At 53.9% G+C, this 26,107-nt stretch overlaps 1 protein-coding gene across 1 annotated transcript; it reads right to left on the minus strand.

Annotated features, from left to right (window-relative positions):
• Positions 1 to 400: 400 nt before the first annotated feature.
• On the minus strand, positions 401 to 13,675 carry PEX16 (peroxisomal biogenesis factor 16). Its single transcript, XM_078608289.1, has 11 exons — positions 13,433 to 13,675; positions 11,108 to 11,143; positions 8,960 to 9,036; positions 7,012 to 7,145; positions 6,733 to 6,845; positions 5,911 to 6,024; positions 5,427 to 5,582; positions 4,022 to 4,094; positions 2,283 to 2,402; positions 1,655 to 1,719; positions 401 to 734 (listed from the first exon to the last, which is right to left on the minus strand). Exons 1-11 carry the CDS (start codon positions 13,545 to 13,547, stop codon positions 676 to 678), a joined length of 1,062 nt encoding a protein of 353 aa, XP_078464415.1. The 5' UTR covers positions 13,548 to 13,675; the 3' UTR covers positions 401 to 675.
• Positions 13,676 to 26,107: the final 12,432 nt, after the last annotated feature.

The raw sequence follows: 26,107 nt of genomic DNA on the forward strand, positions 1-26,107 counted from the left end.
TTTGCTCTGCTCGACCAAGCACAGTAATTTGCTTCGGTAATTTTTCCAAAGTTGACAAAATCTGACCGTGCCGCACGTCACACCGTGCCGCGTGTCACACCGTGCCGCGTGTCACACCCTGCCGCCTGCCACACCGTGCCGCACGCCACAACGTGCCGCACCCCACACCGTGCCGCGTGTCACACCGTGCCGCGTGTCACACCGTGCCGCGTGTCACACCGTGCCGCACGTCACACCGTGCTACACGTACGTCACACTGTGCCGCACGTCACACCGTGCCGCACATCACACCGTGCTACACGTACGTCACACTGTGCCGTGTGTCACACCGTACCACCGCCCTCCGCACCGCGTATTTGCCGCGCAGCTCAGAAAGCGTGAAAGCGACACTGGTCAGAAAAACCTCCGTCTGTCAGATTACTTTTTTTCTACCAACGCCTACAAGGCATCTCTCGCTCGTGTTTCAAATCACTTGTGATTCCAGACAAATGCAATTTGTGCAAATCGTTGGGCAGCTGTTTGAAACCATTAGGATATTTTGATTAGAGTCCGGCTACCATTCGTCATCGGCTGTTTCAAACCATTAGGATGTTTGGACCGACAGCGCCCTCGCGCGATCCGTTCCCGGGACACGTTGCCGGTGCCACGCAAGCGCTCCGTCCGTCGCCTCGCTCCTTAGCTCCACATGTAGAAGTAGACTTTTTGCCAGGCCGGGAGGTATTCGATCAATGGTCCTGCAGATCAGACGGCACGGGCACAGGACAAATGCCACCGTAGAGGTATATCTACAATTGTCATCGCTGAGGAACGCCCGTCGTAGTAGTGCGCAACAGTGTGGCCGGCAACCACCAGCTTCAAATGAGACTCACGGCCGCGTGACAAGCGCAGACCCCACGGTGCTCGTGCACGTACGTGTGTACGTCGAGTGTATGTACGTGTGCGCGTTAAACTTCGTTCACGCCGCACGTGGGGAACCGTGCTAATCGGAGGTGCGGGGGAAGGACAACAAATGAGGAGCCTCCACTCCACGAGGACCCACAATGCACTCCTTCAGGAAAAGCCGATGGTTTCTTGCTTTCGCACAAATGTTTATGTGCCCCTGACACGCGTCTAAGTCTGCGTCTCGTTTGCTTTTTGTGTTTAGTTTGTCGTCCTTCCCACCCACCTCCGATTAGCGAGGTTGGCTACGTACGGTGTAAAAGAAGTTCAACATACATACAAAACAAAGACAATAATCCCCTGTACAGCCTTAACAGACTTTTGGGGCAAGTGCTGTTAGCGAGCACCTATGAAGGCCGGGATGGCACACGAGGGGGTGAGTGGCGAGCACCACGCCTGGCCGCCTTTGTCTCCCTAGCGGCGATGCTTACACACCACACCAGGTACTCATTTGAGACTTAGTGGACCTAGGGGAGGCCCATGATCGGTTCAGATAATCGTCACTGGCGTTGGCCGTGAGCGGGAATCGAACCCGGGTCGCCAGGTTTGTAGCGCAGCGCGCTAACCACTACACTACCACTCCCCACTTACACACACATACACACGCAAACATACAGACACATACATACACAAACATACACACACATACACACACACATACGAAACAGAACAAGCTGCACACACGGTACTGGCAGAGGGAGCGGCGCGCACTTACGAGCGACCCAGCCAAAGCCCGGGATGTAATCGGCCAGGATCCTGAGCAGCAGCATGATCCTCGCCCTGGGGAGACAAAATACAGGTGGTGAAAACTCGGCGTGGACTAAGCTGGAACGATGGCACATCGAACCATTCCGGTTTGTCATCTCCCCATAGCCAGGCATTGTGTTCCATCATACGGTATCCTAGCCAGTCAAAGACTACCTCGGCCGGGGTGCTGTAACCTGGGATGCGAGCCCACGGCGGGCAGCGGGACAGCCGCTCCGCAGTAGCGGATCAAGCCGGAAGCGGCACGGTGCGGCAGCTGTGGGCTGCATCCGCAACACGAGGCAAACCTGCAGCCAGGGCTAATATCAGTGGTGAGTGATATCTGAACTTGTATTGGGTCCTCCCCCCTGTCCCCCTCCCCCCCGTCCCCCCCCATCCCCGTCCCCCTCCCCCCCGCCGCCATCCCCCCCGCCGCCATCCCCCCCCGTCCCCCTCGCCCTCCCCCCCGCCTCCCCCCCGCCGCCCTCCCCCCCTCCCTCCCTGCCCCTTCAGGACCGACACAGCATGTGGAGGCGGTCGCCCCCGAGCGGACCCTGGAAGGGCTGCGCATTGGTCACGCCGTTGTGCGCGCGCCTCACTGCGAGTAGCGGTCGTAGAAGGGCGACCGCAGGAGGTAGTAGAGCAGCGCGAGGGTGCGACGTCGCAGCTCTCCGCGCTCACTCGTGTTCAACTCCTTGGGGTCGCCCATCAGGCTCAGGCTGTGGAGGAAGTGGAGGAGTAGGAAGGAGGCCACAGCAATTGTGAGTGGAGCTGGGATTATGTGATTACTCGACCGAATGATTACTCTAACGATTATCGATTAGATTCCTTTCAGCCCGTGTGCGCGACACAGTGGCCCGCTTTGGCTGTGTACGCGACACAGCAGCCCGCTCCGCTCGCCAATCAATCTCACGACCGTCTCGACGGGAATTCGGCGCTCGGTCAGAGCTACGTTCGTCGTTGTCCTCAATCCGGTTCCAGCCGATGGCCTCGCCGAGCTTGCAGGCGCAGCCCTCGTCAAGGATGACAACGCCGAGGCTCAAGATCCTGTTGTCAAGAGGGGAAAGCGTTGGGATGCCTGGCCCACTTCCTTTTGTTTTCTCACGTGGGAGGAGAGTGAAGTACCGGGAGGGCCCCACACATGGGAAGAGACAGCGCCCCCCCCCCCGCCCCCCACACAGCCCCATAGACCGGCCCTTGCGCTGCGCTGCCCTCTGGTGGCCTCTGCTGAATATGCATGAGCTGAGGCTTCAGGCGCCAGCGACTAAACAGAGTTTTCAAGCATAGCCAGTTGATGGTCTCAGCCCGGTCACCAATGACTGCACAGAAAACAACCATCACATTAGATTTAGTTCCGCACTTAACCCTTCTCCCGTTCTGATCAATGTACGTGTGTACGTCATCGGGACGGAAATGGTTGGAACCGGAAGAAAAACTAAATAAAATAACTTTATCGGTACCGATGCTCCAACAAGACCATGCGGGAGGCGTGTGGTATAGTCTGGCGCCAGCTATCATAGAGTGCGGTCGTGTCGCCATGGTTCTCTGCGGTGAGTAACACTCGCCCGTTCCAAGATTCAGAAGCGAACGATACCCACCCTGGAACTTGCATACATCTCAGAATGGGAAAGGGTTAATTTTAGAATTAGATAATAGGCTATCACGTGACAAACCTCCCTCTCATATGTAGAGTGGGTGGGAAAGTGCTGCTCCCCACTGTATGTGGATCAGAGGCCGCTTGATGGGATCTCAGAGGTAGCTCTGTGATATCCGCTTCCACGGGCCATTCTCTAACTCGTAGCGCCGCGCTGCTCTGCGCGAGATCCGCTTGGATTCTTCTTCTGGTGATGTCAATCGCGCAATCTGGATCGAAGTTTATGTTTTTTACACATCCCATCAGCCATGCGATCTTCTGGGAGTGCATCTCATCAGCAGCATTGGTTCAACACAAGCAGACGTTGTCGACATTCAACGTCTCATCGGCAGAGTTGCTGCCAACACAATCAAGATAAAACCTGGGGAAATTACACCATTATACGATTAACCTTTCCTGTTCCGAGATGTCTGTAGGTTGCAGGATGGGGCTGTTTTTAAAGACGTTGTACTCACCGCAGAGACCTGTAGCGACACCACTGCACACTCGATGACAGATGGCGGCAAACAGTGCCACACGCCCTCCCGCGTGGCCTTTTACTTCCGATTCCATTTGGAAATCAATTACTGATGACAAATGCATACGTACGTGTACGTCATCGGAAATGGGAAAGGGTTAAAGAAACGAGTGAGCCCCCAACCCCGCGGCAAAATCTCCAACGCGGGGCCGCGCCGTGAGCCCTACCTGGTGATGTCCATCGCGGCAGAGAGGAGCCACGGCTTCCACGACTTCTCTCCGCACGCCGCCAGGCTCGCCACTGCACCGGCGGTGCCACGGGAGTTAAGGAACCGGCAAGCGGCAAGTCTCAACCACCGCTCCTGAAGCGCGCTTTTTTTGGGTCGTGCCGCATGTCGTCTGGCACGACGTCCGACGTTTTGCTCCACGTGCGGCGAAAGGTCGGACATCGAGCCGAACGGCACGCGGGTTCGACGCGAGAACTCAGCGGAGACAGCCACGGAAGATTTATATTTTACATAAGTCCCACATCAATGACAGGGAGAAGAAGGCAACGCCGTTGGTCATTGAACCGACGGAAAGCAAATAGACAGAGACAAAGATCCCCCTCCCCTCCGTGTAGCCTACAAGAGACACATACAGACACACACAGAGACACGTACAGAGACACACAAAGACACACACACAGACACACACACAGAGACACACACACACACTGAGACACACACACAGAGACACACAGAGACAAAGATCACCCGTTTAGCTTTAACAGACTGTTGGGGCAGGTGCCGTTAGCGAGTGGCACCTATAAAGGCCGGAACGGCACACGAGGGGGTGGGTGGCCAGCACCACGCCTGGTCGCCTTTGTCTCCCCCATTGGCGATGTTTACACACCATACCAGGTACTCATTTGAGGCTGAGTCGACCTAGGGGAAGCCCAGGACCAGATCAGATAACAGGTCACCGGGTTCGTAGCCTAGCGCCACTAACCGATGTACCATCCCTCCGCACCCAAATATACAAGTATGTGCTTTGAACTCCTTTCGCACCGCGCGTAGCCAATCATGTTCATCGGAGGTGCGGGGAAAGGACAACAAACTATGGGTCTCTGTGAGTCTATGGGTCTCTGTGTGAGTCTATGGGTCTCTGTGTGAGTCTATGGGTCTCTGTGAGTCTATGGGTTTCTGTGTGAGTATATGGGTCTCTGTGAGTCTATGGGTCTCTGTGTGAGTCTATGGGTCTCTGTGAGTCTATGGGTCTCTGTGTGAGTCGATGGGTCCCTGTGTGAGTCTATGGGTCTCTGTGTGAGTCTATGGGTCTCTGTGTCAGTCTATGGGTCTCTGTGTGAGTCTATGGGTCCCCTATGCGAGTCTATGGGTCCCCTGTGTGAGTCTATGGGTCTCTGTGTGTCTATGGGTCCCCTGTGTGAGTCTATGGGTCCCCTGTGTGAGTCTATGGGTCTGTGTGAGTCTATGGGTCCCCTGTGTGAGTCTATGGGTCCCTGTGTGAGTCTATGGGTCTCTGTGTGAGTCTATGGGTCCCTGTGTGAGTCTATGGGTCTCTGTGTGAGTCTATGGGTCTCTCGTCCCTTTTTCGACCTGCAGCAGCCGGGGGTTGGGGGGGCGGTGGATACGGTGCAGCAGGGGACGAGCCACGTGCAGAGCCTCGGCCGTGACACGCTGGCGCCCCAACACCGTCGGGGGCTGGTCGGCGGAATGGGCGCGGGAAGCTGAGCCCCCCGCCGCCTCGCGCTGGGGGGCGCCCCACTCACGCAGTGCCAGAGGGGGGGCTGGGGGGCCGCGGGGGGGTGGGGGATAATGAAGGGGGGGAGAGAGAGAAGCGAGCCGGGCTGAGGTGGTGCGGAGCGACGCGGCGAAGCCGTGCAGCAGCGTAAAACGCGGCAGCGGTGAGGTGCGTCTCTGGTGGCCGCGTGGGACGCGGCGGTGGTGGCGGGGCCATGCCGCGTGTGGCTCTGCGAGGTGGTGGTGGTGGTGATGGCGACATGTGTTTGGTGCGTGATAGTGGTGTCGGTGGTGGTGGAGGTGACGCTGGTGACTGTGGTGGTGGTTTAGGTGGCGACGATGGTTTAGGTGGCGACGGTGGTGGTGGACTCTCACTGTGGTGGAGCGAGCGGATGACGCGCTGAGATCTGCGGCCCTGAAAGGTGGAGGGGGCCGCGGGGAGAGACTCTGGCTCCAGGCTCCCGCCCTCTCCCTCCCTCCTCTCGCAGTCTGCGGGGTCACGAGGGGGGTAACGAGGGGGGTTAACGGGGGGGTGATGAGAGGTCACACGTGGGACACGCATGAACTCGTGCGGCACGCTGTCCAACGTTTTGCTACGTGCGCTGCACTGCCATCGTATGCCGGCAAACAAGGAGACGATGACCTTGCAGCCAGGGCAGGCAAGCGAGTGTCACGAATGTGTGATCCACCAACCCTGGCCCCCCACAGGGTGCCGGGTTACAGGCGCACGGCGCCACGGCGCTGCCGCTCCCCGTGAGCGAATGCACAATCGCCCACGCGGGTCCCAAGTTTATTCAATTTATCCTGGGTGAGAACTCGAGAGATCAGAATCATTCACTTGAGCGACCTACGGCATTAGTCTGCTGCCAGTAGGTGGCGATGCTGGCTGCGAATGGTCCCGACCGTGCGACGGACCGTGCGACGGACCGTGCGACGGACCGTGCGACGGACCGTGCGACGGACCGTGCGACGGACCGAGCGACGGACCCTGCGACGGACCGAGCGACGGACCGTGCGACGGACCGAGCGACGGACCGTGCGACGGACCGTGCGACGGACCGAGCGACGGACCGTGCGACGGACCGAGCGACGGACCGTGCGACGGACCGTGCGACGGACCGTGCGACGGACCGTGCGTCGGACCGAGCGACGGACCGTGCGACGGACCGTGCGACGGACCGTGCGCGCATCTCCCACCTGCCCCGTGTGCCGGCGGGGAGGGCTGCGCGTCTCTGTCGAGTGGGACGATGGGAGGGGACGGCTGGATCCCGGCCTTGTGCCAGAAGAGCAGCAGGGCGCGCAGCACCGCCCTGCGCACCACGAGCCAATGCCATCAGCATCATCAGTCGTCATCGTCGTCATTGTCATCATCATCGTCGTCGTCGTCATCATCGTCGTCGTCTTTCATCATCGTCGTCATCATCGTCGTCGTCGTCGTCGTCGTTATCATCATTGCGGTCACGTGGTCGCACTCACTTGGCGAGCTGCACCAGCACGATGATGAGCCAGCGTCCGGCCGGGCCCCAGAGGCGCGCGGCGCCCATCTCCGAGAACACCTCCACGTACTCCAGCACCGTGAGCCAAGTGATCAGGCGCCCGTGGGACAGCGACTGTGCGTGGCACACGTGGAGCACAAAGACAAAGATCCCCCCCTCCCTGTGTAGCCTTGAACGAACCGTTGGGGCAAGTGACGTTAGCGAGCAGCACCTATGAAGGCCGCCACGACACACGAGGGGGTGGGTGGCAAGCACCATGCCCGACCACCTTTGTCTCCCCAGTGTTGATGTTTACACACTGCACCAGGTACTCATTAAGGCTGAGTCGACCTAGGGGAGGCCCAAGACCAGTATCGATAATCACACTGGTGTTGGCCATGAGCGGGAATCAACTCGTACGTGTATGTACGTGTGTATGTACGTGTGTATGTATGTACACACACACGCACGTTCTCGACCAATTTTCATCAGCTCTCTCTACATCGATAACTAGGAGCATGTAGTGTGCAGCAACGCAATTGGCGTGAAAACGGTGGCTAGCGAGCACGCATGGCGCCCTCTGGCGGTGGGAGCGACCCTGCCGGGTGAGGAGGAGGGCGGCGGCAGGGGAGAGGCGCCAGCCAGGGGGACCCAGGCGCTTGAGGGGTGGTGGGCATTTCACGTGCAAGGTTGTTGTGGCTGCATTATCCACACGAGTGGCGTGTGGGTCAAGGTGAATGGCGGCGTGGTGGTTTGACCCGCAGGAGGCGTCACGACACTCGGGGCGATGGTCCACACCCACAGACTGCAGCGCTCCTCTAACTTAGGCAGGGGGGCAGCAGTTGATGGTGCAGGAGTTGATGGTGCAGGCGCAGGCCTGCACCAGGCGCCTGCAGGCGTGCAGGCGCCTGCTCGCACCACCACTCGTGGAAGGACCTCCGCTACACGGGGTATTCGTGGCCTAACTCTTCCACTGTGGCCAGACGTTTCGGTGGACGATGGGAATTACCCACACTTTACCCCACCACAATCAACCTGCCAATCGACAAACCGCGGTGGGATCTGGTAGATACTCCACCTGTCAGCAGCGACGGTTAACCCATCCTTGAGTGTGGCACAGTGGTTAGCGCAACGCACTACCAATCCGGCACCCCGAGTTCGATTCCCGCTGTCGACCGACATCACTGATGAATATCTGAATCGGTACGGAGGCTCACTTAGGTCAACTTAGCCTTGAGCGAGTAGCTGAGTGTGGTGTGTGAACACCAGCACTGGGGAGCCGAAGGTGGCCGGGTGTGGTGCTGGCCACATCGCTCCCGCTTGTGTGTTGCGACAGCTTCAATCGCGTCTCACAGACAGCACTTTGCCCCGACAGCCTGTTCAAGGCTACACGGGAGATTGTGTGCTATCGCTATCGGTGTGTGTGATAACCCTGTTGTGTGTGTGTAGTAACCATGTTATGCCTTTGTGTAATAACCCTATCTGGTGTATGTTAACCCTATTGTGTGTGATAACCCTATTGTGGGTGTAAACCCTATCACTGTGTGTGCGTATAATCCTATTGTGTGTGTGTGTACTGAACTATCATTTGTGGCCAGATCGCTTCTGGCTCCTCACTCACCCTATAGAGCTTAGTGGGCCTTACCTGGTAATATAAAAAGTTTAGTTAGTTGACCCTATTGGTGTGTATTAACCCTATTGTGTGTTCACCCTATTGTGTATACCCTATTGTGTGGGTGTGTGTGTTAACCCCATTGTGTATTACACCAATTGTGTGTGTTAACCCTATTGTGTATTACGCCTATTGTATGTATGTTAACCCTATAGTGTGTGGGTGTGTTTTATCTCTAGTGTATTACGTCTATTTTGTGTTAACCCTATTGAGTGTGTTAACACTATAGTATGTGTGGGTGTTAACCCTATTGTGTGCGCACAAGTTGTGTGCTTACCAGAGGTAGTGGCCGTCTGATGGCTTTGCGCAAGATGCCGTCGTTGACAAGGATGAGGAGGTTTGCCGTCGAGTAAACTGCAGGCGTCGCGCGTCACATCACCCAAACGTCACCACGAAGCGTCGCAAACTACAACTACACCATGTTCTATTTCCCTAGGTAAGGCCCACTGAGATGTGTAGCTCTTTTTAAGAAGCAACCTGGCCACAAATGATAACTCGACGAAGTGGCTTATCATCACGTGGATGCTGATTGCAAATGAGGGGAAAAACCGGACGTGGAGAAAAATCCACATGATCACGAGGGGAAAATGCAAACTCCATTAACAATGCAGGCGCCAGGATCGGTATCGAACCCATGACATCCTGTATACCAGGTGAGGTCGTTACCATCTCGCCACCACAAAGGTGATGCCGCAGCACCGCAACTCCAGCGGCTCACGCCACCGCTGGCTGGGACGTGAGACTTGGGTCACGTCAGCGAGTTGTGCATATTGTGCGGCGAGTAGTGATCCGCATACACACTCTGGCCGCCCCACCCGACCGCGCACGGTGCGGCGATTGGGCCCAACCCGCTGAGGCCACGCAGCCATTAGGGCCTCCCCGGTGTTCTATCGCCCGAGGTGGAGGGAACTGCCCGGGCCGTCGTCCATGCTTCGAGAGGATCAATCCACTCGCCAGCAGCGCCATTCCCGTATGCCTGCATGTTTGTTGAACTTCTTTCGCATCGTACGTAGCCAACCGTGCTAATCGGAGGTGGCGGGGGAAGGACAAACTAAACACAAAAATAAGTTCTCAAGAAATTAGTTTTCAATCTAGATGATGATTTAAAAGTACACAGCTCCGGTGGATTCCTGATATTGGACGGAAGTGCGTTCCAGACGGCCGCAGAAGCGCAACTGAAAGCGCAGCGCGATGCTTTCACTACCAGACATCTGTAGCTCATCGGATTCCTCCAGTCAAGTGGTGATTCTTGATTCATAGCGCACAGCGGCTCTCACCCACGAGGCTGCTACGTGCCACTGCCACAGTTGGCAGTCATTCATTGGCAGTACGCGGGCGGGGGAGGGAGAGGATGATCAGAATGATCTTTATTTATCCTGGAGGATTCCGATGAGGACGAAGCTATTTTTCACAGATGTCTAGTCGCGGCGGATCAGAACGTTACAACAACAAACAATGCAAAAATACGATAGGAAAGAAAAGTATAGGAAAGGTAAGTGAATGACGTGAAAAAATACAAATAAAACTAACTTATTTTACCAGGTAAGGCCCACTGAGCTATATACAGTAGTGACCTGGCTATGAACGATAGCTCAACGAAGCGGCTTATGGCATCGACATTCATAGCAGCCAAATAATCTATAAAATAACGATGTAAATGATTGCCAATTTATCGCAACATTTGAAGAGTTGTGACGCCGCCACCGCCGCCACGCGTGGGGATCCCTTGCATTGGGAACGACTCCAATGCCAGAATGGAAGTGAACCCCTCGCCCGGCTACTTCTCTCTGAGGGTCACACACGGGGGGGGGGGAGGGGGGGTAGGCAAACTCGCAATCTTGATTTAGACTGGAGGAGGAATCCGATGAGCTATGAAGCTCTCGTTCACACACGTGTCCGGCAACGGGCATGGGGTTGGCTCGTCGTCTTTGCCACGCCACCCGCAGGGCAGCGGAGAAACGGGCCCGCATGAGTCAACTTCCTCATTCGGGATTCAGTTTGATGCGAGTCATCTCGTCGCGGAACGGATGAACTCGCGCGCTCAATCCGAGAGGTGACCATCCTCTTCAGCCAGTGTGACCAATGGGGGCGGCTGTGATGATTATTTAGAGTATTTGGCTCCTGTAAATTTCCACACAATAAGCCACGTCGTTGAGCTGTCATTTGTGGCCCAGGTCGCTTCTGAAGCTAACGGCTCTCTGCGCCTTACCTGGTAAAACAAAAAGTTTAGTTTCATTTTTTCCGTGATTTGTTTATCTTTCCTATACTTTTCAGTCCTATCGTGTTTTGTGTTGTTTCTTGTTGTAGCGTTCTGACCCTGTGCCCCTACTGGACATCTGTGAAAAAGAGCTTTAGAGCTCATCGGATTCCTCCTCCAGGATAAATGCATATACTGATTGTGACTCTGTAGCGTGGCGACGCTCACCCAGCTCGGAGAGCTCCGCCGAGTCCGGGAAGCGACCTGCAACACAGAGCAACGCCATCATCACGCTCACCACCACAGCCTCGCTCCTCACTCACCCTCACCACCACAGCCTCGCTCCTCACTCACCCCAACCTCACCCTCACCACCACAGCCCCGCCCCTCACTCACCTCACCCTCACCACCACAGCCTCGCTCCTCACTCACCTCACCACCACAGCCTCGCCCCTCACTCACCCCAACCTCACCCTCACCACCACAGCCTCGCTCCTCACTCACCCCAACCTCACCCTCACCACCACAGCCCCGCCCCTCACTCACCCCAACCTCACCCTCACCACCACAGCCCCGCCCCTCACCCCAACCTCACCCTCACCACCACAGCCTCGCTCCTCACTCACCCCAACCTCACCACCACAGCCCCGCCCCTCACTCACCTCACCCTCACCACCACAGCCCCGCCCCTCACCCCAACCTCACCATCACAGCCCCGCCCCTCACCCCAACCTCACCCTCACCACCACAGCCTCGCTCCTCACTCACCCCAACCTCACCCTCACCACCACAGCCTCACTCACCACCACAGCCCCGCCCCTCACCCCCTCACTGTCTCATCTAAAATCTCTCACCCAGTCACCTCTGGCCCCATGACTGGACGTCTGTGAAAAAGAGCTTCATAGCTCATCGGATTCCTCCAGTCTGAAAACAGATTGATTCACCCATTCATCCATCTCCCAATCGTCTCACGCCTGACCTCGTCTGCTCACCTCAACCACAGCCACCATCATCATCAAACCAAACCTAATCTCCTGCACCTCCTCTCCCATGACCCCCGGCGACTCATCCACGATTCCCAACTCTTTACCTCTCACCAGACCACCTCACCCCAGCCCAGTGCCGGACTAAGCTAGTGCGGGGCCTGTCGCATATGTTATAAAGGGGCCCTAAATGATATAATAAACACATAAATATTAAAACACAAAATTTTCACTTGCATAGTAAAGTAATTGTAATTTGTCATTTTCTATAAGCCAGATAATACGAGAAATCGCTAACCTTAAACACTCAGTCGTTCATAAAAGTTGAAGGCGGTATAGTACTATAGTAATAGAGCAAGTGCAGAATCACTGAACCGGAATTGATAGCTTGAAAGCATTTAGCGCGGGGCCCTTTAAAGTGCGATGGGCCCGTAGCTACTACACATGTAGCTACTACTACATATGCAGTAGCTACCTACTACATATAACCTGTGTGTGTGTGTACACACACACAGGTTAAACATGCGAAGTGGCACAAGTGGGGAAATTACGGCGGGTGCCTCTGCCAGGCATCTCAGCGGTCAACCCGTGGCACCTGGTCTGTCGAGTGACCTCATCCTGTCAGCAGCGAGCATTCGGCACTTTCACGTGGCCTCAAAGTGCACCTAGCCTGGCACAAGCGCCGTGGTGATGTCACTGCCACTTGGTGGCGAAGGGCGGCCGTCTCTGTCGGTGTGCATGTCTCTGTGTGTCTCTGTCTCTGTGTGTCTCTGTCTCTGTGTGTCTCTGTCTCTGTGTGTCTCTGTCTCTGTGTGTCTCTGTCTCTGTGTGTCTCTGTCTCTGTGTGTCTCTGTCTCTGTGTGTCTCTGTCTCTGTGTGTCTCTGTCTCTGTGTGTATCGGTCTCTGTGTGTCTGTCTGTCTCTGTGTGTCTGTCTGTCTCTGTGTGTCTCTGTCTCTGTGTGTCTCTGTCTCTGTGTGTCTCTGTCTCTGTGTGTATCGGTCTCTGTGTGTATCTCTGTCTGTGTGTCTCTCTGCCTGTCTCTGTCTGTCTCTGTGTGTCTCTGTCTCTGTGTGTCTCTATGTGTCTCTGTCTCTGTGTGTCTCTGTCTCTGTGTGTCTCTGTCTCTGTGTCTCTGTCTCTGTGTGTCTCTGTCTCTGTGTGTCTGTCTCTGTGTGTCTCTGTCTCTGTGTGTCTCTATCTCTGTGTGTCTCTGTCTCTGTGTGTCTCTCTGTCTGTCTGTGTCTGTGTGTCTCTGTCTGTGTCTCTGTCTCTGTGTGTCTCTGTCGGTGTGCATGTCTCTGTGTGTCTCTGTCGGTGTGCATGTTTATGTGTGTCTGTGTGTGTGTGTGTCTGTGTGTGTGTCTGTACGTCTGTGTGTGTCTGTACGTCTGTGTGTGTCTGTACGTCTGTGTGTGTGTCTGTGTGTGTGTCTGTGTGTGTATCTCTCTGTCTGTGTGTGTCTGTGTGTGTCTGTATGTCTATGTGTGTGTCTGTGTCTGTATGTATCTGTCTGTGTGTGTGTCTGTGTGTGTGTCGCTCCCGCCGCCCCCCACCCTTGCACCACGCACCCGCCATCACGTACGACAGGCTGCGGAAGCCGCTCTCCAGCTGCGCCGTGAGCTCCGGGTGGCGGCTCACGCACTGCGCGTAGCGGGCGCACGCGCGCCGCGCCACGGCCGACATCGCCGCAGCCACGACGGGTGCCAGGGCCGCGGAAGGGGACGCACAAGTGCAGTACAACACCGGCGCTCGCTCCACCACCAACACAGCCACACGCGGTCACAGGCTGACTGAGGGTCCGCGGTAATTTGACAAAAAAAAATTACGACTTCACAGACACAGACAGGGGTCCGCAGTAATTTGACAAAACATTTACGACTTCAAAGACACAACAGGGGTCCGCGGTTATTTGACAAAACATTCACGGCTCAAAAGACACAGACAGGGGTCCGCGATTATTTTACAATATTTACGACTGGTACAGCACCGTATTCCTCCAAGTATAAAATAAATATTCAGATTCGGATAATCCCAGCAAGCGCGACGCACAAATCGCGCAAGGGTCCGCGGCAATTTGGCGATTCTACGACAACATCTGCAGCTCCTGGCGATGCAGTGTGCGCTTGTGACCACACGGCGGCGCATACAGCCCAACACGGAGGGGTCACGGCCAATGGCGTTGTGTGAATTTAACACGGAGGGGTCACGGCCAATGGCGTTGTGTGCATTTAACACGGAGGGGTCACAGCCAATGGCGTTGTGTGAATTTAACATGGAGGGGTCACGACCAATGGCGTTGTGTGAATTTAACACGGAGGGGTCACGACCAATGGTGTTGTGTGAATTTAACACGGAGGGGTCACGGCCAATGGCGTTGTGTGAATTTAACACGGAGGGGTCACGACCAATGGCGTTGTGTGAATTTAACACGGAGGGGTCACAGCCAATGGCGTTGTGTGAATTTAACACGGAGGGGTCACAGCCAATGGCGTTGTGTGAATTTAACACGGAGGGGTCACGGCCAATGGCGTTGTGTGAATTTAACACGGAGGGGTCACAGCCAATGGCGTTGTGTGAATTTAACACGGAGGGGTCACGGCCAATGGCGTTGTGTGAATTTAACACGGAGGGGTCACGACCAATGGCGTTGTGTGAATTTAACACGGAGGGGTCACGACCAATGGCGTGTGAATTTAACACGGAGGGGTCACAGCCAATGGCGTTGTGTGAATTTAACACGGAGGGGTCACAGCCAATGGCGTTGTGTGAATTTAACACGGAGGAGTCACAGCCAATGGCGTTGTGTGAATTTAACACGGAGGGGTCACAGCCAATGGCGTTGTGTGATATTAACACGGAGGGGTCACGGCCAATGGCGTTGTGTGCATTTAACACGGAGGGGTCACAGCCAATGGCGTTGTGTGAATTTAACATGGAGGGGTCACGACCAATGGCGTTGTGTGAATTTAACACAGAGGGGTCACGACCAATGGTGTTGTGTGAATTTAACACGGAGGGGTCACGGCCAATGGCGTGGTGTGAATTTAACACGGAGGGGTCACGGCCAATGTTATTCATGATAATGCTGTTTGGTTTAGATCGCGTAATTGTAAATGTGTAGTACACCCACCTCCTCCCGACACAGCCAATAGTAAGGCTTGTCACGTACACGGCACCGCTGGATGGTTGCGTCAGAGGGCAAACCCACACCCTCGACTATTGAGCACGACGTTGCACTGGTGATTGCAACCAGCATCATCAGGCCATGCAGGCAATGTTGGTTGTGTTAGTGGATGAGAGTCAACGCATTTCGTGAAATGAGCGCGCTAGTAAGAGCTTCGGGAGAGACGATGGTGGGTGATCTCAGTCGATGACCAATGCTCGAAGATCAAGCCAAGATGATCGATTCCGGAAAATCATCTATTGATTATCAATTGTATGGATCAGTGTCCTTCACTAATTTTGAATGGGGGGCCACTTTCGCCGATACGACATCATCAATAGTGTGAGGGCCGCCACACATTTTAAACTATTGTTGGGTTTGGCAGTAGCACGATGACAATGGGGGGTGTTGTCACACGTGGTGTGTTGTCGAGGGCCGCACGTCAGGGGCCCCACTAAAGGCCACTAGGGGTCGCCAGTGGCCCGCCAGGGCCTTGCCATGATGAACACTGGCCTCTTGACGATCAGTTCTACAAGGAATCAACTTGGCGTGTTTCCAGTTGCATCACTCACAGCCTCACCCTGCTGACATGCTGTGTTAAACCGCTTGCAAACGTCTCGTGGTGGCGACTTGCGTGATGCAGTTGCCGTTATTGTTGTGGTTGTCGTTGCGAGCCGAGGACTCCCCACTGCCGCAAGAGGTCCGCTCCCCACCCACCACCACCACCAGCACCACCACCAGCACCACCAGCACCACCACGCCCGCGGCTGCTCCGCTCCGTGCCCGGCCTCCCAACTCGGCGGTGGCGCCTCGCTGCCGCTGCTGCCGCCTCCACAGCCACCCCCAGTCTCTTGCCCCGTCCCGCCCGCTACGACTCCTCTCTCCCTCTCTTGGGTCTCCACTGCGGAGGGAATTCTGCCTCTCGTCTCTCCTCCTCGGTTTGTGTGAATGTTCGCCTGTATGGTTGGAGTTGGCGTGTCTCTATCCACGAGTGTTGCGTGGATTTTTCTCCAGGCCCTTCGCTTTTTCACTCCACATTTATAAAAAAAAAAACGCGTTTATAGTATTTGGCTGCTATATATTTCCACGTGATAAGCCACTTCGTTGAGCTATTATTTGTGGCCAGGTCGCTTCTAAAAAAAGCGAATGGCTCAGTAGAGCCTTACCTGGTAAAATAACAAAAAAAGTTTAGTTTTAATGTTGAACTTCTTTCGCACCGTACGTAGCCGCCCCTGCTAATCAGAGGTGCGGTTTGAGGTTGGACAGTAAACGCCTTCTGATCACCGCAACAGCTGTCGTTAGTGAACATGACAGCTTATCTGGTGACGCTGCATTGGCAGTGGTGCACGAGCAGAAACAACCGAGACTCAACACAGCCACCACTAACGCTGCTCTATGCAGGGGGAACATACACTTCAGACTCAGAGTTTGTTTATTTAGACTGCAGGAGGAATCCGATGAGCTGTAAAGCTCTTTTTTTCACAGACGTCCAGTATGGGCGGGTCAGCAATATACATGTAATGGGCGACGTTTCGAGCAATGGCCCATTTCCCCATGAGCACTTCACGTGTCAGAGTTGTTTTGTTTACGCGAGGTAACTGCGACTGGCGCAGGTGCGGCTGAAGAGGCTCGCGATAATTAACGAGCGGTGTGAGGCGATCTCAGGAGGGGAATTACCCCCGGCTCTCAACCCCCTCCATCCCTCCCCCCTCCTCCTCCAGATCATCAAAGCGCCACAGTCCCGGCCACGCGTCTCCGTCACGCTGGCCGATCGGTTGCGTGCGACTCGATTGCACTCAAAGGACTCGCTCGGGAACGCGTTGCGCGTCTCCGCTGTAACCAGTTGCTGCAGGCAACCAGTTGCTTGCATGCGAGAGGGACCACTTAATGTCCTCGTGACGCAGCGACTGGATCCTGTCGCCCGTGCCACGAGAGTGATTAGTGAAATAGGCTCGGTACTTGCGGGCGTAAACACGGGAGGTGTTAACATATCAAGACGCCAATTTGACACCAATCACAGTAAGGCGTCGCGGTCTGCTGCACCTGTAATGGCGCCAGTAAGGGAATACAGCCTCGTGTTACTCTCATTCTATTCCGTCTCTATAAAGCGCCTTTCACCAAGGCGCTTAACAATGCTTGCTGACTCCAGTACAAACTGACAAGATACGGAATGGGGATCGGTTCGTGACTCGGGTGGCGGGAGCGAGGTGGAGGCTGCGACAGTGGAGGCGTCCAGGACGTCGAGGTGGTGCTGGTTGGGGTAGCGGAAGGCGGAAATGCGAGGTAGAGGAAAGAGACAGGACGAGCCGAGGGCTGTGCTAGGAGAGGAGAGCGAGGGGGGGGGAGTCGCACGTGGAAAGGGGGTTTGTTCCAGTGGAAGGGGGCAAGCGGCGAGAAGGAGCGAAAGCGACATTGGGCGCTGGGTGGAGGAAGCACAACAAGAAGAGAGATGGTTCAATGCATCCTTGTCGGTTTAAACATTCGTCGCTGTGGTCGCCCGAAGTCCGTGCATTGTGTCTGCTGCACCCCGCGACGTCGTCACTGGGCTGTAATCGGCGCTGTCAGGGCCGTGCGGCAGCCGGCTCGCCCCACCTCCCTGCACTCCCAGTTCACGCGAGCCGTGCAGCAGGAGTTCATAATCACCATGCACATCCATCCACACAGCAGTGGTTCTCAACATTGCTTGCCTGCTGCTGTACCCCCGAGTTGAATTTCGTTTCAACCGAGTCGTAGCTCCCTTGCCTGACCCAATGTGGTCCTGGGAAATAAAAGTAATGAATAATGAATATCGATATTTTAACCAGTTGTCCATCTTGTGAGGTTATCCCCGAACTCGTTAGTAACTGCAAGCGAATAACAAAAATTCAACGGACGCTCTACATGCATGACGTCGTTTGTTCACACTCGCTGCTTACGATTAGAAACCACATTGTTTACGATCAATGCGTTTAGAAAGGTATTTTATATCGTTATAGGTTATCATATAGGTTTACATTTTTATCGTACCCTTTGGTTCTTTCGGTAAAGTCACGTGGGTAGAAAAAAACAAATCACGACGTTTCGATCACAACACAAGCGACCGTCATCAAGTGAGACAATCACAGCAGGGAAACTGCTGTTCTACCCACGCGACTTTACCGAAAGAGCCAATGAGTAGGAATTCCTGCAGTCACGAAAGCTTCAAATCCAGATCTTTATCGTAGTTATTTTATATTGCCAGATTCCTACGTGAGTATTCACCAATGACTGTGATATATGAAATCATTTCACACATTTAAGAATCACCACACGTACCCCCTGGGACATTGACACGTCGTGCCCCGAGGGGTCTGCGTACCCCCCCCCCCCCACCGTTGAGAACCACTGATCAACACTGCCTGCTCTGCTAAAAACTAAACAACTTTTTTCATTTTATTTTTACCAGCTAAGGCCCACTGAGCTGCATATCTATTTTTCAGAAGCGACCTGGCCACAAACGATATTTCAATGAAATGGCTTATCACGTGGACATGTTAACACGAAGGCTTTCGCGACCAATAAAATCCATAATATAGGTTTTTGGGTTAGATCGCGTAAATATATAAATGTGTCGTTAAGGCCCGCCACCATCCGACACAGCCAACTAGTAAGGGTTGTCACGTAAACAGAACGTGCCAATTGGAGGACCCGGAAAATAATCCACGCGACCACGGGGAGAGACACGCAAACTCAAAATATACAGCAGCAGGCGTCAGGGATCGAAGCCATGACCTCCTGCATACCAGGCGAGGTAGTTAACATCTCCTAGCCAGCATGGTTTCCCCCCTCCATCACCGGACACGCGTGTGAGTGGTCGGGGATCCAGGGGATAAGAAGACGGAACGGTCGATCTCTCGGCCTCCGCACGTAACAGGATTTGAGGATAAGAGGGGGTTTAGAGACGAGCGGCCAGGTGGCTCGCGGGCTTTAATGCCCGGGTCACAGACACTGACTGGGCTGGCACCGCTGAGACCCTGCAGGGGTTGAAGCCGGGATTGAGCCGCCCCGTTATTAAACCGGGTTCTTCTCACGATGTGGTGAGCCGATGGTTCTCCGTTCCGGCTGTTCACGACTGCATGACACGTCTGGTTCGTGTCGCTTACAAAACACTGTGGATGATCCAGCTGTTCTTCGTCTTCTTGTTGTCGTGCGGCTGCTGGTGTAGATGCAGAGCCACGACTACGATCTCACATCCAGGTGGTCAAGCCAGCAGATCACCGCATCAGGAGTAGCTGAGTGGAGTAGCATCATCGCTGTGATGTCTCCTCCCTACTTGTGGATCGGGGCATTGCGTCGTTACACGCGGCACGGTCTGTTCTGGATGACCACCACAGTCGCACACTGCTGCTACTGGAGAGGTTTTTTAAATATATATTGCATTTGTGCATCAGGTATCCGCATCTACTGCCGTGGTTTGTGCAATGGATGCGGTTTAGGGTGGACCATGAGCTTTGTGGAAGGCAGTTGTTGATATAACAACAGTGTGATGCTCCTGCTACGACTGCTGCTGCGTTGGCAGTGGTGCACAAATAACTCCCAATGCAGCGAAGGCCCATTGAGCTGTTTCGCTCCTGAAAAAAGCTGTATAGCTGAGTGGGCCTTACTTGGTAAAATAAAAATATATATTTTGTCACGGTGGCAGGGCAATGACGATCCGACTGGCTCCCATGCTGATACCTGTTACCTGATACCAGGCGTCACCGCGTGGCTTCTCGCCATGAGCCGTGCGGCTCTCCCGTGGGTTGTCGGGTCGTACCGCGTGATGTTTGACATGATGTCCGACGTTTCGCTCCACGTGCTAGGAGCAATTTTTTCGGAAACTCAGTGCCTTGATTCAGTTCGTAAAGTCCAGAACTCAGTTCCTGAAGAAGCTCCCAGCACGTGGAGCGAAACGTCGGACATCGTGCCGAACAACATGCGGCACGACTCAATATCAGAGTACAGTTTTACAGAAATGCAACATCCGTTCATTACATTCCTTTGCATAATAGCAACAGCAACGTGGTTCCGGAGCTCGATGCCAATGTCGAGGTCTGCTGCTGGCCACGACGAGAGGGCTTCAGCAGAGGGAGGGAGAGTTCGTGTCGCTCTCCCCCCTCCTCCTCCGTTGAAGGAGTGCAGACCACAGTGGGTTCACTCTACGCTCCACAGAGTGGCTTGCATGGACACAATCGCACGACTGTGCCTTGCCTTCAACAATGCCCGTAGACCAAAACAGTATAATTAGAATCAACTAAAACTATTAAACTATTTTTATTTTACCAGGTAAGGCCAACTCAACGACGCAGCTCTTTTTCAGAAGCAACTTGGCCACAAATGAGAGCTCAACGAAGCGGCTGATCACGGGGAAATGTATCGCAGCCAAATACTCTAAATGCGTGACGTTGATGTTAAATGTTGAGGGGAAAACCGGAGGACCCGGAGAACAATCCACGCGACCACGAGGAGAGAGAGACACGCAAACTCCAAACATACAGCAGACGTCAGGGTCGGGATCGAATCCACGACCTCCTGCATACGAGGCGGGGGAGTTAACGTCTCCTAGCCACCGCGGCGTTTCGGCAAATGTCCCTGTTCCATGGCGCGTCCATCTTGCAGTCGTCCCTGCACGGCCCTGCACGTGAGCGCGGCCCACGCGGGGTTATTGTCTGCGGAGGCCCTCGCCGCCCCGGAGATGACCCGGGCTCCGGTGACGTCACGGGCAGGAGGACGAGGAGCCACGTGGACCCGCGCGTGGATGTCACAGCCACCACCATCAGCACCACCGCCAGCACCACCAGCAGCACCACCAGCACCACCACTAGCACCACCACCACCACCAGTACCACCACCACCAGCACCACCACCAGCACCACCAGTACCACCACCACCAGCACCACCACCAGCACCACCAGTACCACCACCACCAGCACCACCACCGCCACCAGCACCACCAGCACCACCACCAGCACCACTAGCACCACCACCACCAGCACCACTAGCACCACCACCAGCACCACCACCACCAGCACCACCTCCACCAGCACCACCAGCACCACCACCACCAGCACCAACACCAGAACCAACACCAGCACCACCAGCACCACCACCACCACCAGCACCACCACCACCAGCACCAGCACCACCACCACCACCAGAACCACCACCACCACCAGCACCACCAGCACCACGACCGCCGCCGGCGGCCCTCGCCTGGAGATGCCGCGCTATAGTTTATAGCAAGGCCGTAATTATAATAAAAATTGGGGAGGACACATCCCCCACAATATTCAAATATGCTCAAAATGTCTCCCCAAATATATTGCTATAAACAATATTAAAAATAAAAAAATTGCTATGCTATGTAAATAAAAACAACAATTTGCTAAACCTTGGCCACAATATCTGGACTTGTCTTCATATAACAATGCATAGATTTCTGTTTATGTGATTGTGGTTATGGTTGTACTTTATTAATCCCTAATCTCTGCCATTACATACAATGAAACAAGAAAAGGTAAAAAAAAATAAACAACAGCAATGTAATACAATACACTATTAGACATTATTGTAAAAAATAAATAAAAAGCCCATCCCATGTGTTAGTGAATTTTTTATATTTTAGGCAGGAAATTAGTTTTCAAATTTAGATATATTTTTTTCTGGAGGGGAAACCCCTAGACCCCCTGAAAGATTTGGTCCCCCCCAATGTTGACTCCGTGGCTACGGCCTTGGTTTATAGCCCGGCGGGTACGCGGACCCCTGGGGGTAAGTGCGTGGCAATGTCCCAGGGTGTACCTGAGGTGATTTCTAAATGTGTAAAATTATATCTTACATCAGAGTAATTGGTGAATAATCACGTAGGAATCTGCCCATATAAAGTAACGATACGTTTGAATCCATATGGTAACCTCGAACGGTATAAAATACCTTTCTAAACTCATTGATAATAAACAATGTGGTTCCCAAGAGTAACCAGCGAACAAATGACGTTGATATTTTTTTTCGCTTGCAGTTACTAGCTAGTTAGGGAGATAACCTCACACAATGGACAATAGGTTAAAATATTGATGTTCATCATTTATACATTTATTTCTCAGAACCATGTTGGGTCAGGCGAGGGGTACTACTCGGTTGAAACTAAATCCTACAAGGGGGTACAAAGTATCGGAAGAGGTTGGGACCCACAGTTGTCTACGATGTTGTATACTCTCTCTCTCTAGATCTAAACGTTTTGCTGGCTGGCTGGGACGGACGGTCACTCCCAAAAGCCGTCCAGATTGGTCCAACATGAACAAGCAGGCGTTGCGCATCCTTCCCATAGATATCTCTGCGCACAAACAATACAAGTCTTTGTACACATCCCATCAGCCGTAATATACGTAGACATGCGTCATGCTTTAGCCTGTATGTAGAGAGACAAATATGGGAGAGTGCTGTGCGTGATGGACAGTGTGTGGCGAGTGTTAGCGGTGAAGGTTACAGATCACAGGGAACTGGCTCTGACAGTCACCAACCAGATCCTGGGGTCGGAGCGGTGGGGCAGTATTTTAGCGCAGGGCGCCGTGAACTCGCGGCCTGAGATTTCGATTCCCGGCCACGGCTAACATCGGTGGCGAGTGATGTCTGAACCGACCAACCCCTCCTCTCTCAGCCTCCACTAACCCGCGCTGTCCAGCGCGGTGAAGTATGGTCACGCCTGAAGCGAATTTGTCTAACCAAGTGAGAACTCAAGAGACCAGGGTGAGTTTCGTTTGACGACAGCAGCAACAAAGCAGACAGTAACCTCCACGACCGACACGGCGTGGGGAGAGGTATTCATCCAGCAGTGGAAAGAACATCTGCGTGGCGTAGAGCACTTCGGGACTGGCGCCATCGTTGTGACAGGGCAGGCCCTTCACCCCGCAGGACGATAGCTGCAAGTGCTACTACTGCTGCTAGTGCTGCTACTGCTGCTAGTGCTGCTGCTGGTGCTGCAGCTACTACTGCTACTAGTGCTACTACTGCTGCTGGTGCTGCTGCTGCTGCTACTACTGCTGCTACTACTGCTGCTAGTGCTGCTACTGCTGCCAGTGCTGATACTGCTACTACTGCTGCTAGTGCTGCTACTGCTACTACTGCTGCTAGTGCTGCTACTGCTACTACTGCTGCTACTACTGCTACTAGTGCTGCTACTACTACTGCTACTACTGCTGCCAGTGCTACTGCTACTAGTGCTGCTGCTGCTGCTACTACTGCTGCTACTGCTGCTACTACTGCTACTAGTGCTGCTACTGCTACTACTGCTGCTGGTGCTGCCACTACTAGTGCTGCTACTACTACTGCTACTGGTGCTGCTGCTGCTACTGCTACTAGTGCTGCTACTGCTACTACTGCTACTGCTACTACTGCTACTAGTGCTGCTACTGCTGCTACTACTGCTACTAGTGCTGCTACTGCTGCTACTACTGCTACTGCTACTAGTGCTGCTGCTGCTACTGCTACTAGTGCTGCTACTGTTGCTAGTGCTGCTACTGCTGCCAGTGCTGATACTGCTACTACTGCTGCTAGTGCTGCTACTGCTACTACTGCTGCTGCTACTACTGCTACTAGTGCTGCTACTACTACTGCTGCTACTGCTGCCAGTGCTACTGCTACTAGTGCTGCTGCTGCTACTACTGCTGCTATTGCTGCTACTACTGCTACTAGTGCTGCTACTGCTACTACTGCTGCTGGTGCTGCCACTACTAGTGCTGCTACTACTACTGCTACTGGTGCTGCTGCTGCTACTGCTACTAGTGCTGCTACTGCTACTACTGCTGCTGCTACTACTGCTACTGGTGCTGCTACTGCTGCTACTACTGCTGCTGCTACTAGTGCTGCTACTGCTGCTACAACTGCTGCTACTACTGCTACTAGTGCTGCTGCTGCTACTAGTGCTGCTACTGCTGCTACTACTGCTACTAGTGCTGCTGCTGCTACTAGTGCTGCTACTGCTGCTACTACTGCTACTAGTGCTGCTGCTACTACTGCTACTAGTGCTGCTACTGCTACTACTGCTGCTGCTACTACTGCTACTAGTGCTGCTACTGCTACTACTGCTGCTGCTACTACTGCTACTAGTGCTGCTGCTACTACTGCTACTAGTGCTGCTACTGCTACTACTGCTGCTGCTACTACTGCTACTAGTGCTGCTACTGCTACTACTGCTGCTACTACTGCTACTAGTGCTGCTGCTACTACTGCTACTAGTGCTGCTACTGCTACTACTGCTACTACTGCTACTAGTGCTGCTACTGCTGCTACTACTGCTGCTACTGCTACTAGTGCTGCTACTGCTGCTACTACTGCTACTAGTGCTGCTGCTGCTGCTACTAGTGCTGCTACTGCTGCTACTACTGCTACTAGTGCTGCTGCTGCTACTGCTACTAGTGCTGCTACTGCTGCTAGTGCTGCTACTGCTGCCAGTGCTGATACTGCTACTACTGCTGCTAGTGCTGCTACTGCTGCTGCTGCTACTACTGCTACTAGTGCTGCTACTACTACTGCTACTGCTGCTACTGCTGCCAGTGCTACTGCTACTAGTGCTGCTGCTGCTGCTACTACTGCTGCTACTGCTGCTACTACTGCTACTAGTGCTGCTACTGCTACTACTGCTGCTGGTGCTGCCACTACTAGTGCTGCTACTACTACTGCTACTGGTGCTGCTGCTGCTACTAGTGCTGCTACTGCTACTACTGCTGCTACTACTGCTACTAGTGCTGCTACTGCTGCTACTACTGCTGCTGCTACTAGTGCTGCTACTGCTGCTACAACTGCTGCTACTACTGCTACTAGTGCTGCTGCTGCTACTAGTGCTGCTACTGCTGCTACTACTGCTACTAGTGCTGCTGCTACTAGTGCTGCTACTGCTGCTACTACTGCTACTAGTGCTGCTGCTACTACTGCTACTAGTGCTGCTACTGCTACTACTGCTGCTGCTACTACTGCTACTAGTGCTGCTACTGCTACTACTGCTGCTACTACTGCTACTAGTGCTGCTACTGCTGCTACTACTGCTGCTGCTACTGCTACTAGTGCTGCTACAACTGCTGCTACTACTGCTACTACTGCTACTAGTGCTGCTGCTACTAGTGCTGCTACTGCTGCTACTACTGCTACTGCTACTAGTGCTGCTGCTGCTACTAGTGCTGCTACTGCTGCTACTACTGCTGCTGCTACTGCTACTAGTGCTGCTGCTACTACTGCTACTAGTGCTGCTACTGCTACTACTGCTGCTGCTACTACTGCTACTAGTGCTGCTACTGCTACTACTGCTACTAGTGCTGCTACTACTGATGCTGCTACTGCTACTAGTGCTGCTGTTACTACTGCTACTAGTGCTGCTACTGCTACTACTGCTGCTGCTACTACTGCTACTACTGCTGCTACTACTGCTGCTGCTACTGCTACTAGTGCTGCTGCTACTACTGCTGCTAGTGCTGCTACTACTACTGTTACGGATACTACTGCTGCTGCATCTACTGCTACTACTGCTGCTACTACTGCTGCGGCTACTGCTACTAGTGCTGCTGCTACTACTGCTACTACTGCTGCTACTAAGACTAGTGCTGCTGCTACTGCTACTAGTGCTGCTGCTACTGCTGCTACTGCTGCTAGTGCTACTACTACTGCTGCTACTACTGCTACTAGTGCTGCTACTGCTACTAGTGCTGCTACTGCTACTACTGCTTCTACTAGTGCTGCTACTACTGCTACTAGTGCTGCTACTAGTGCTGCTGCTACTACTCGTGCTGCTGCTACTGCTGTTACAGCTACAAGTGCTGCTGCTACTACTACCAGTGCTGCTGCTACTGCTACTACTGCTACTAGTGCTGCTACTCCTGCTGCTACTACTCGTGCTGCTGCTACTGCTGCTACAGCTACTAGTGCTGTTGCTACTACTACTGCTGCTACTAGTGCTGCTGCTACTACTGCTACTAGTGCTGCTGCTACTACTACTGCTGCTACTAGTGCTGCTGATACTGCTGCTACTAGTGCTGCTGCTACTAGTGCTGCTGCTACTGCTGCTACTAGTGCTGCTGCTACTGCTACTAGTGCTGCT

This window comes from Lampetra planeri, chromosome 29 (genome assembly GCF_965212315.1).
Source record: "Lampetra planeri chromosome 29, kcLamPlan1.2.h2, whole genome shotgun sequence".
In the NCBI taxonomy this organism is placed as follows: Eukaryota; Metazoa; Chordata; class Hyperoartia; order Petromyzontiformes; family Petromyzontidae; genus Lampetra; species Lampetra planeri.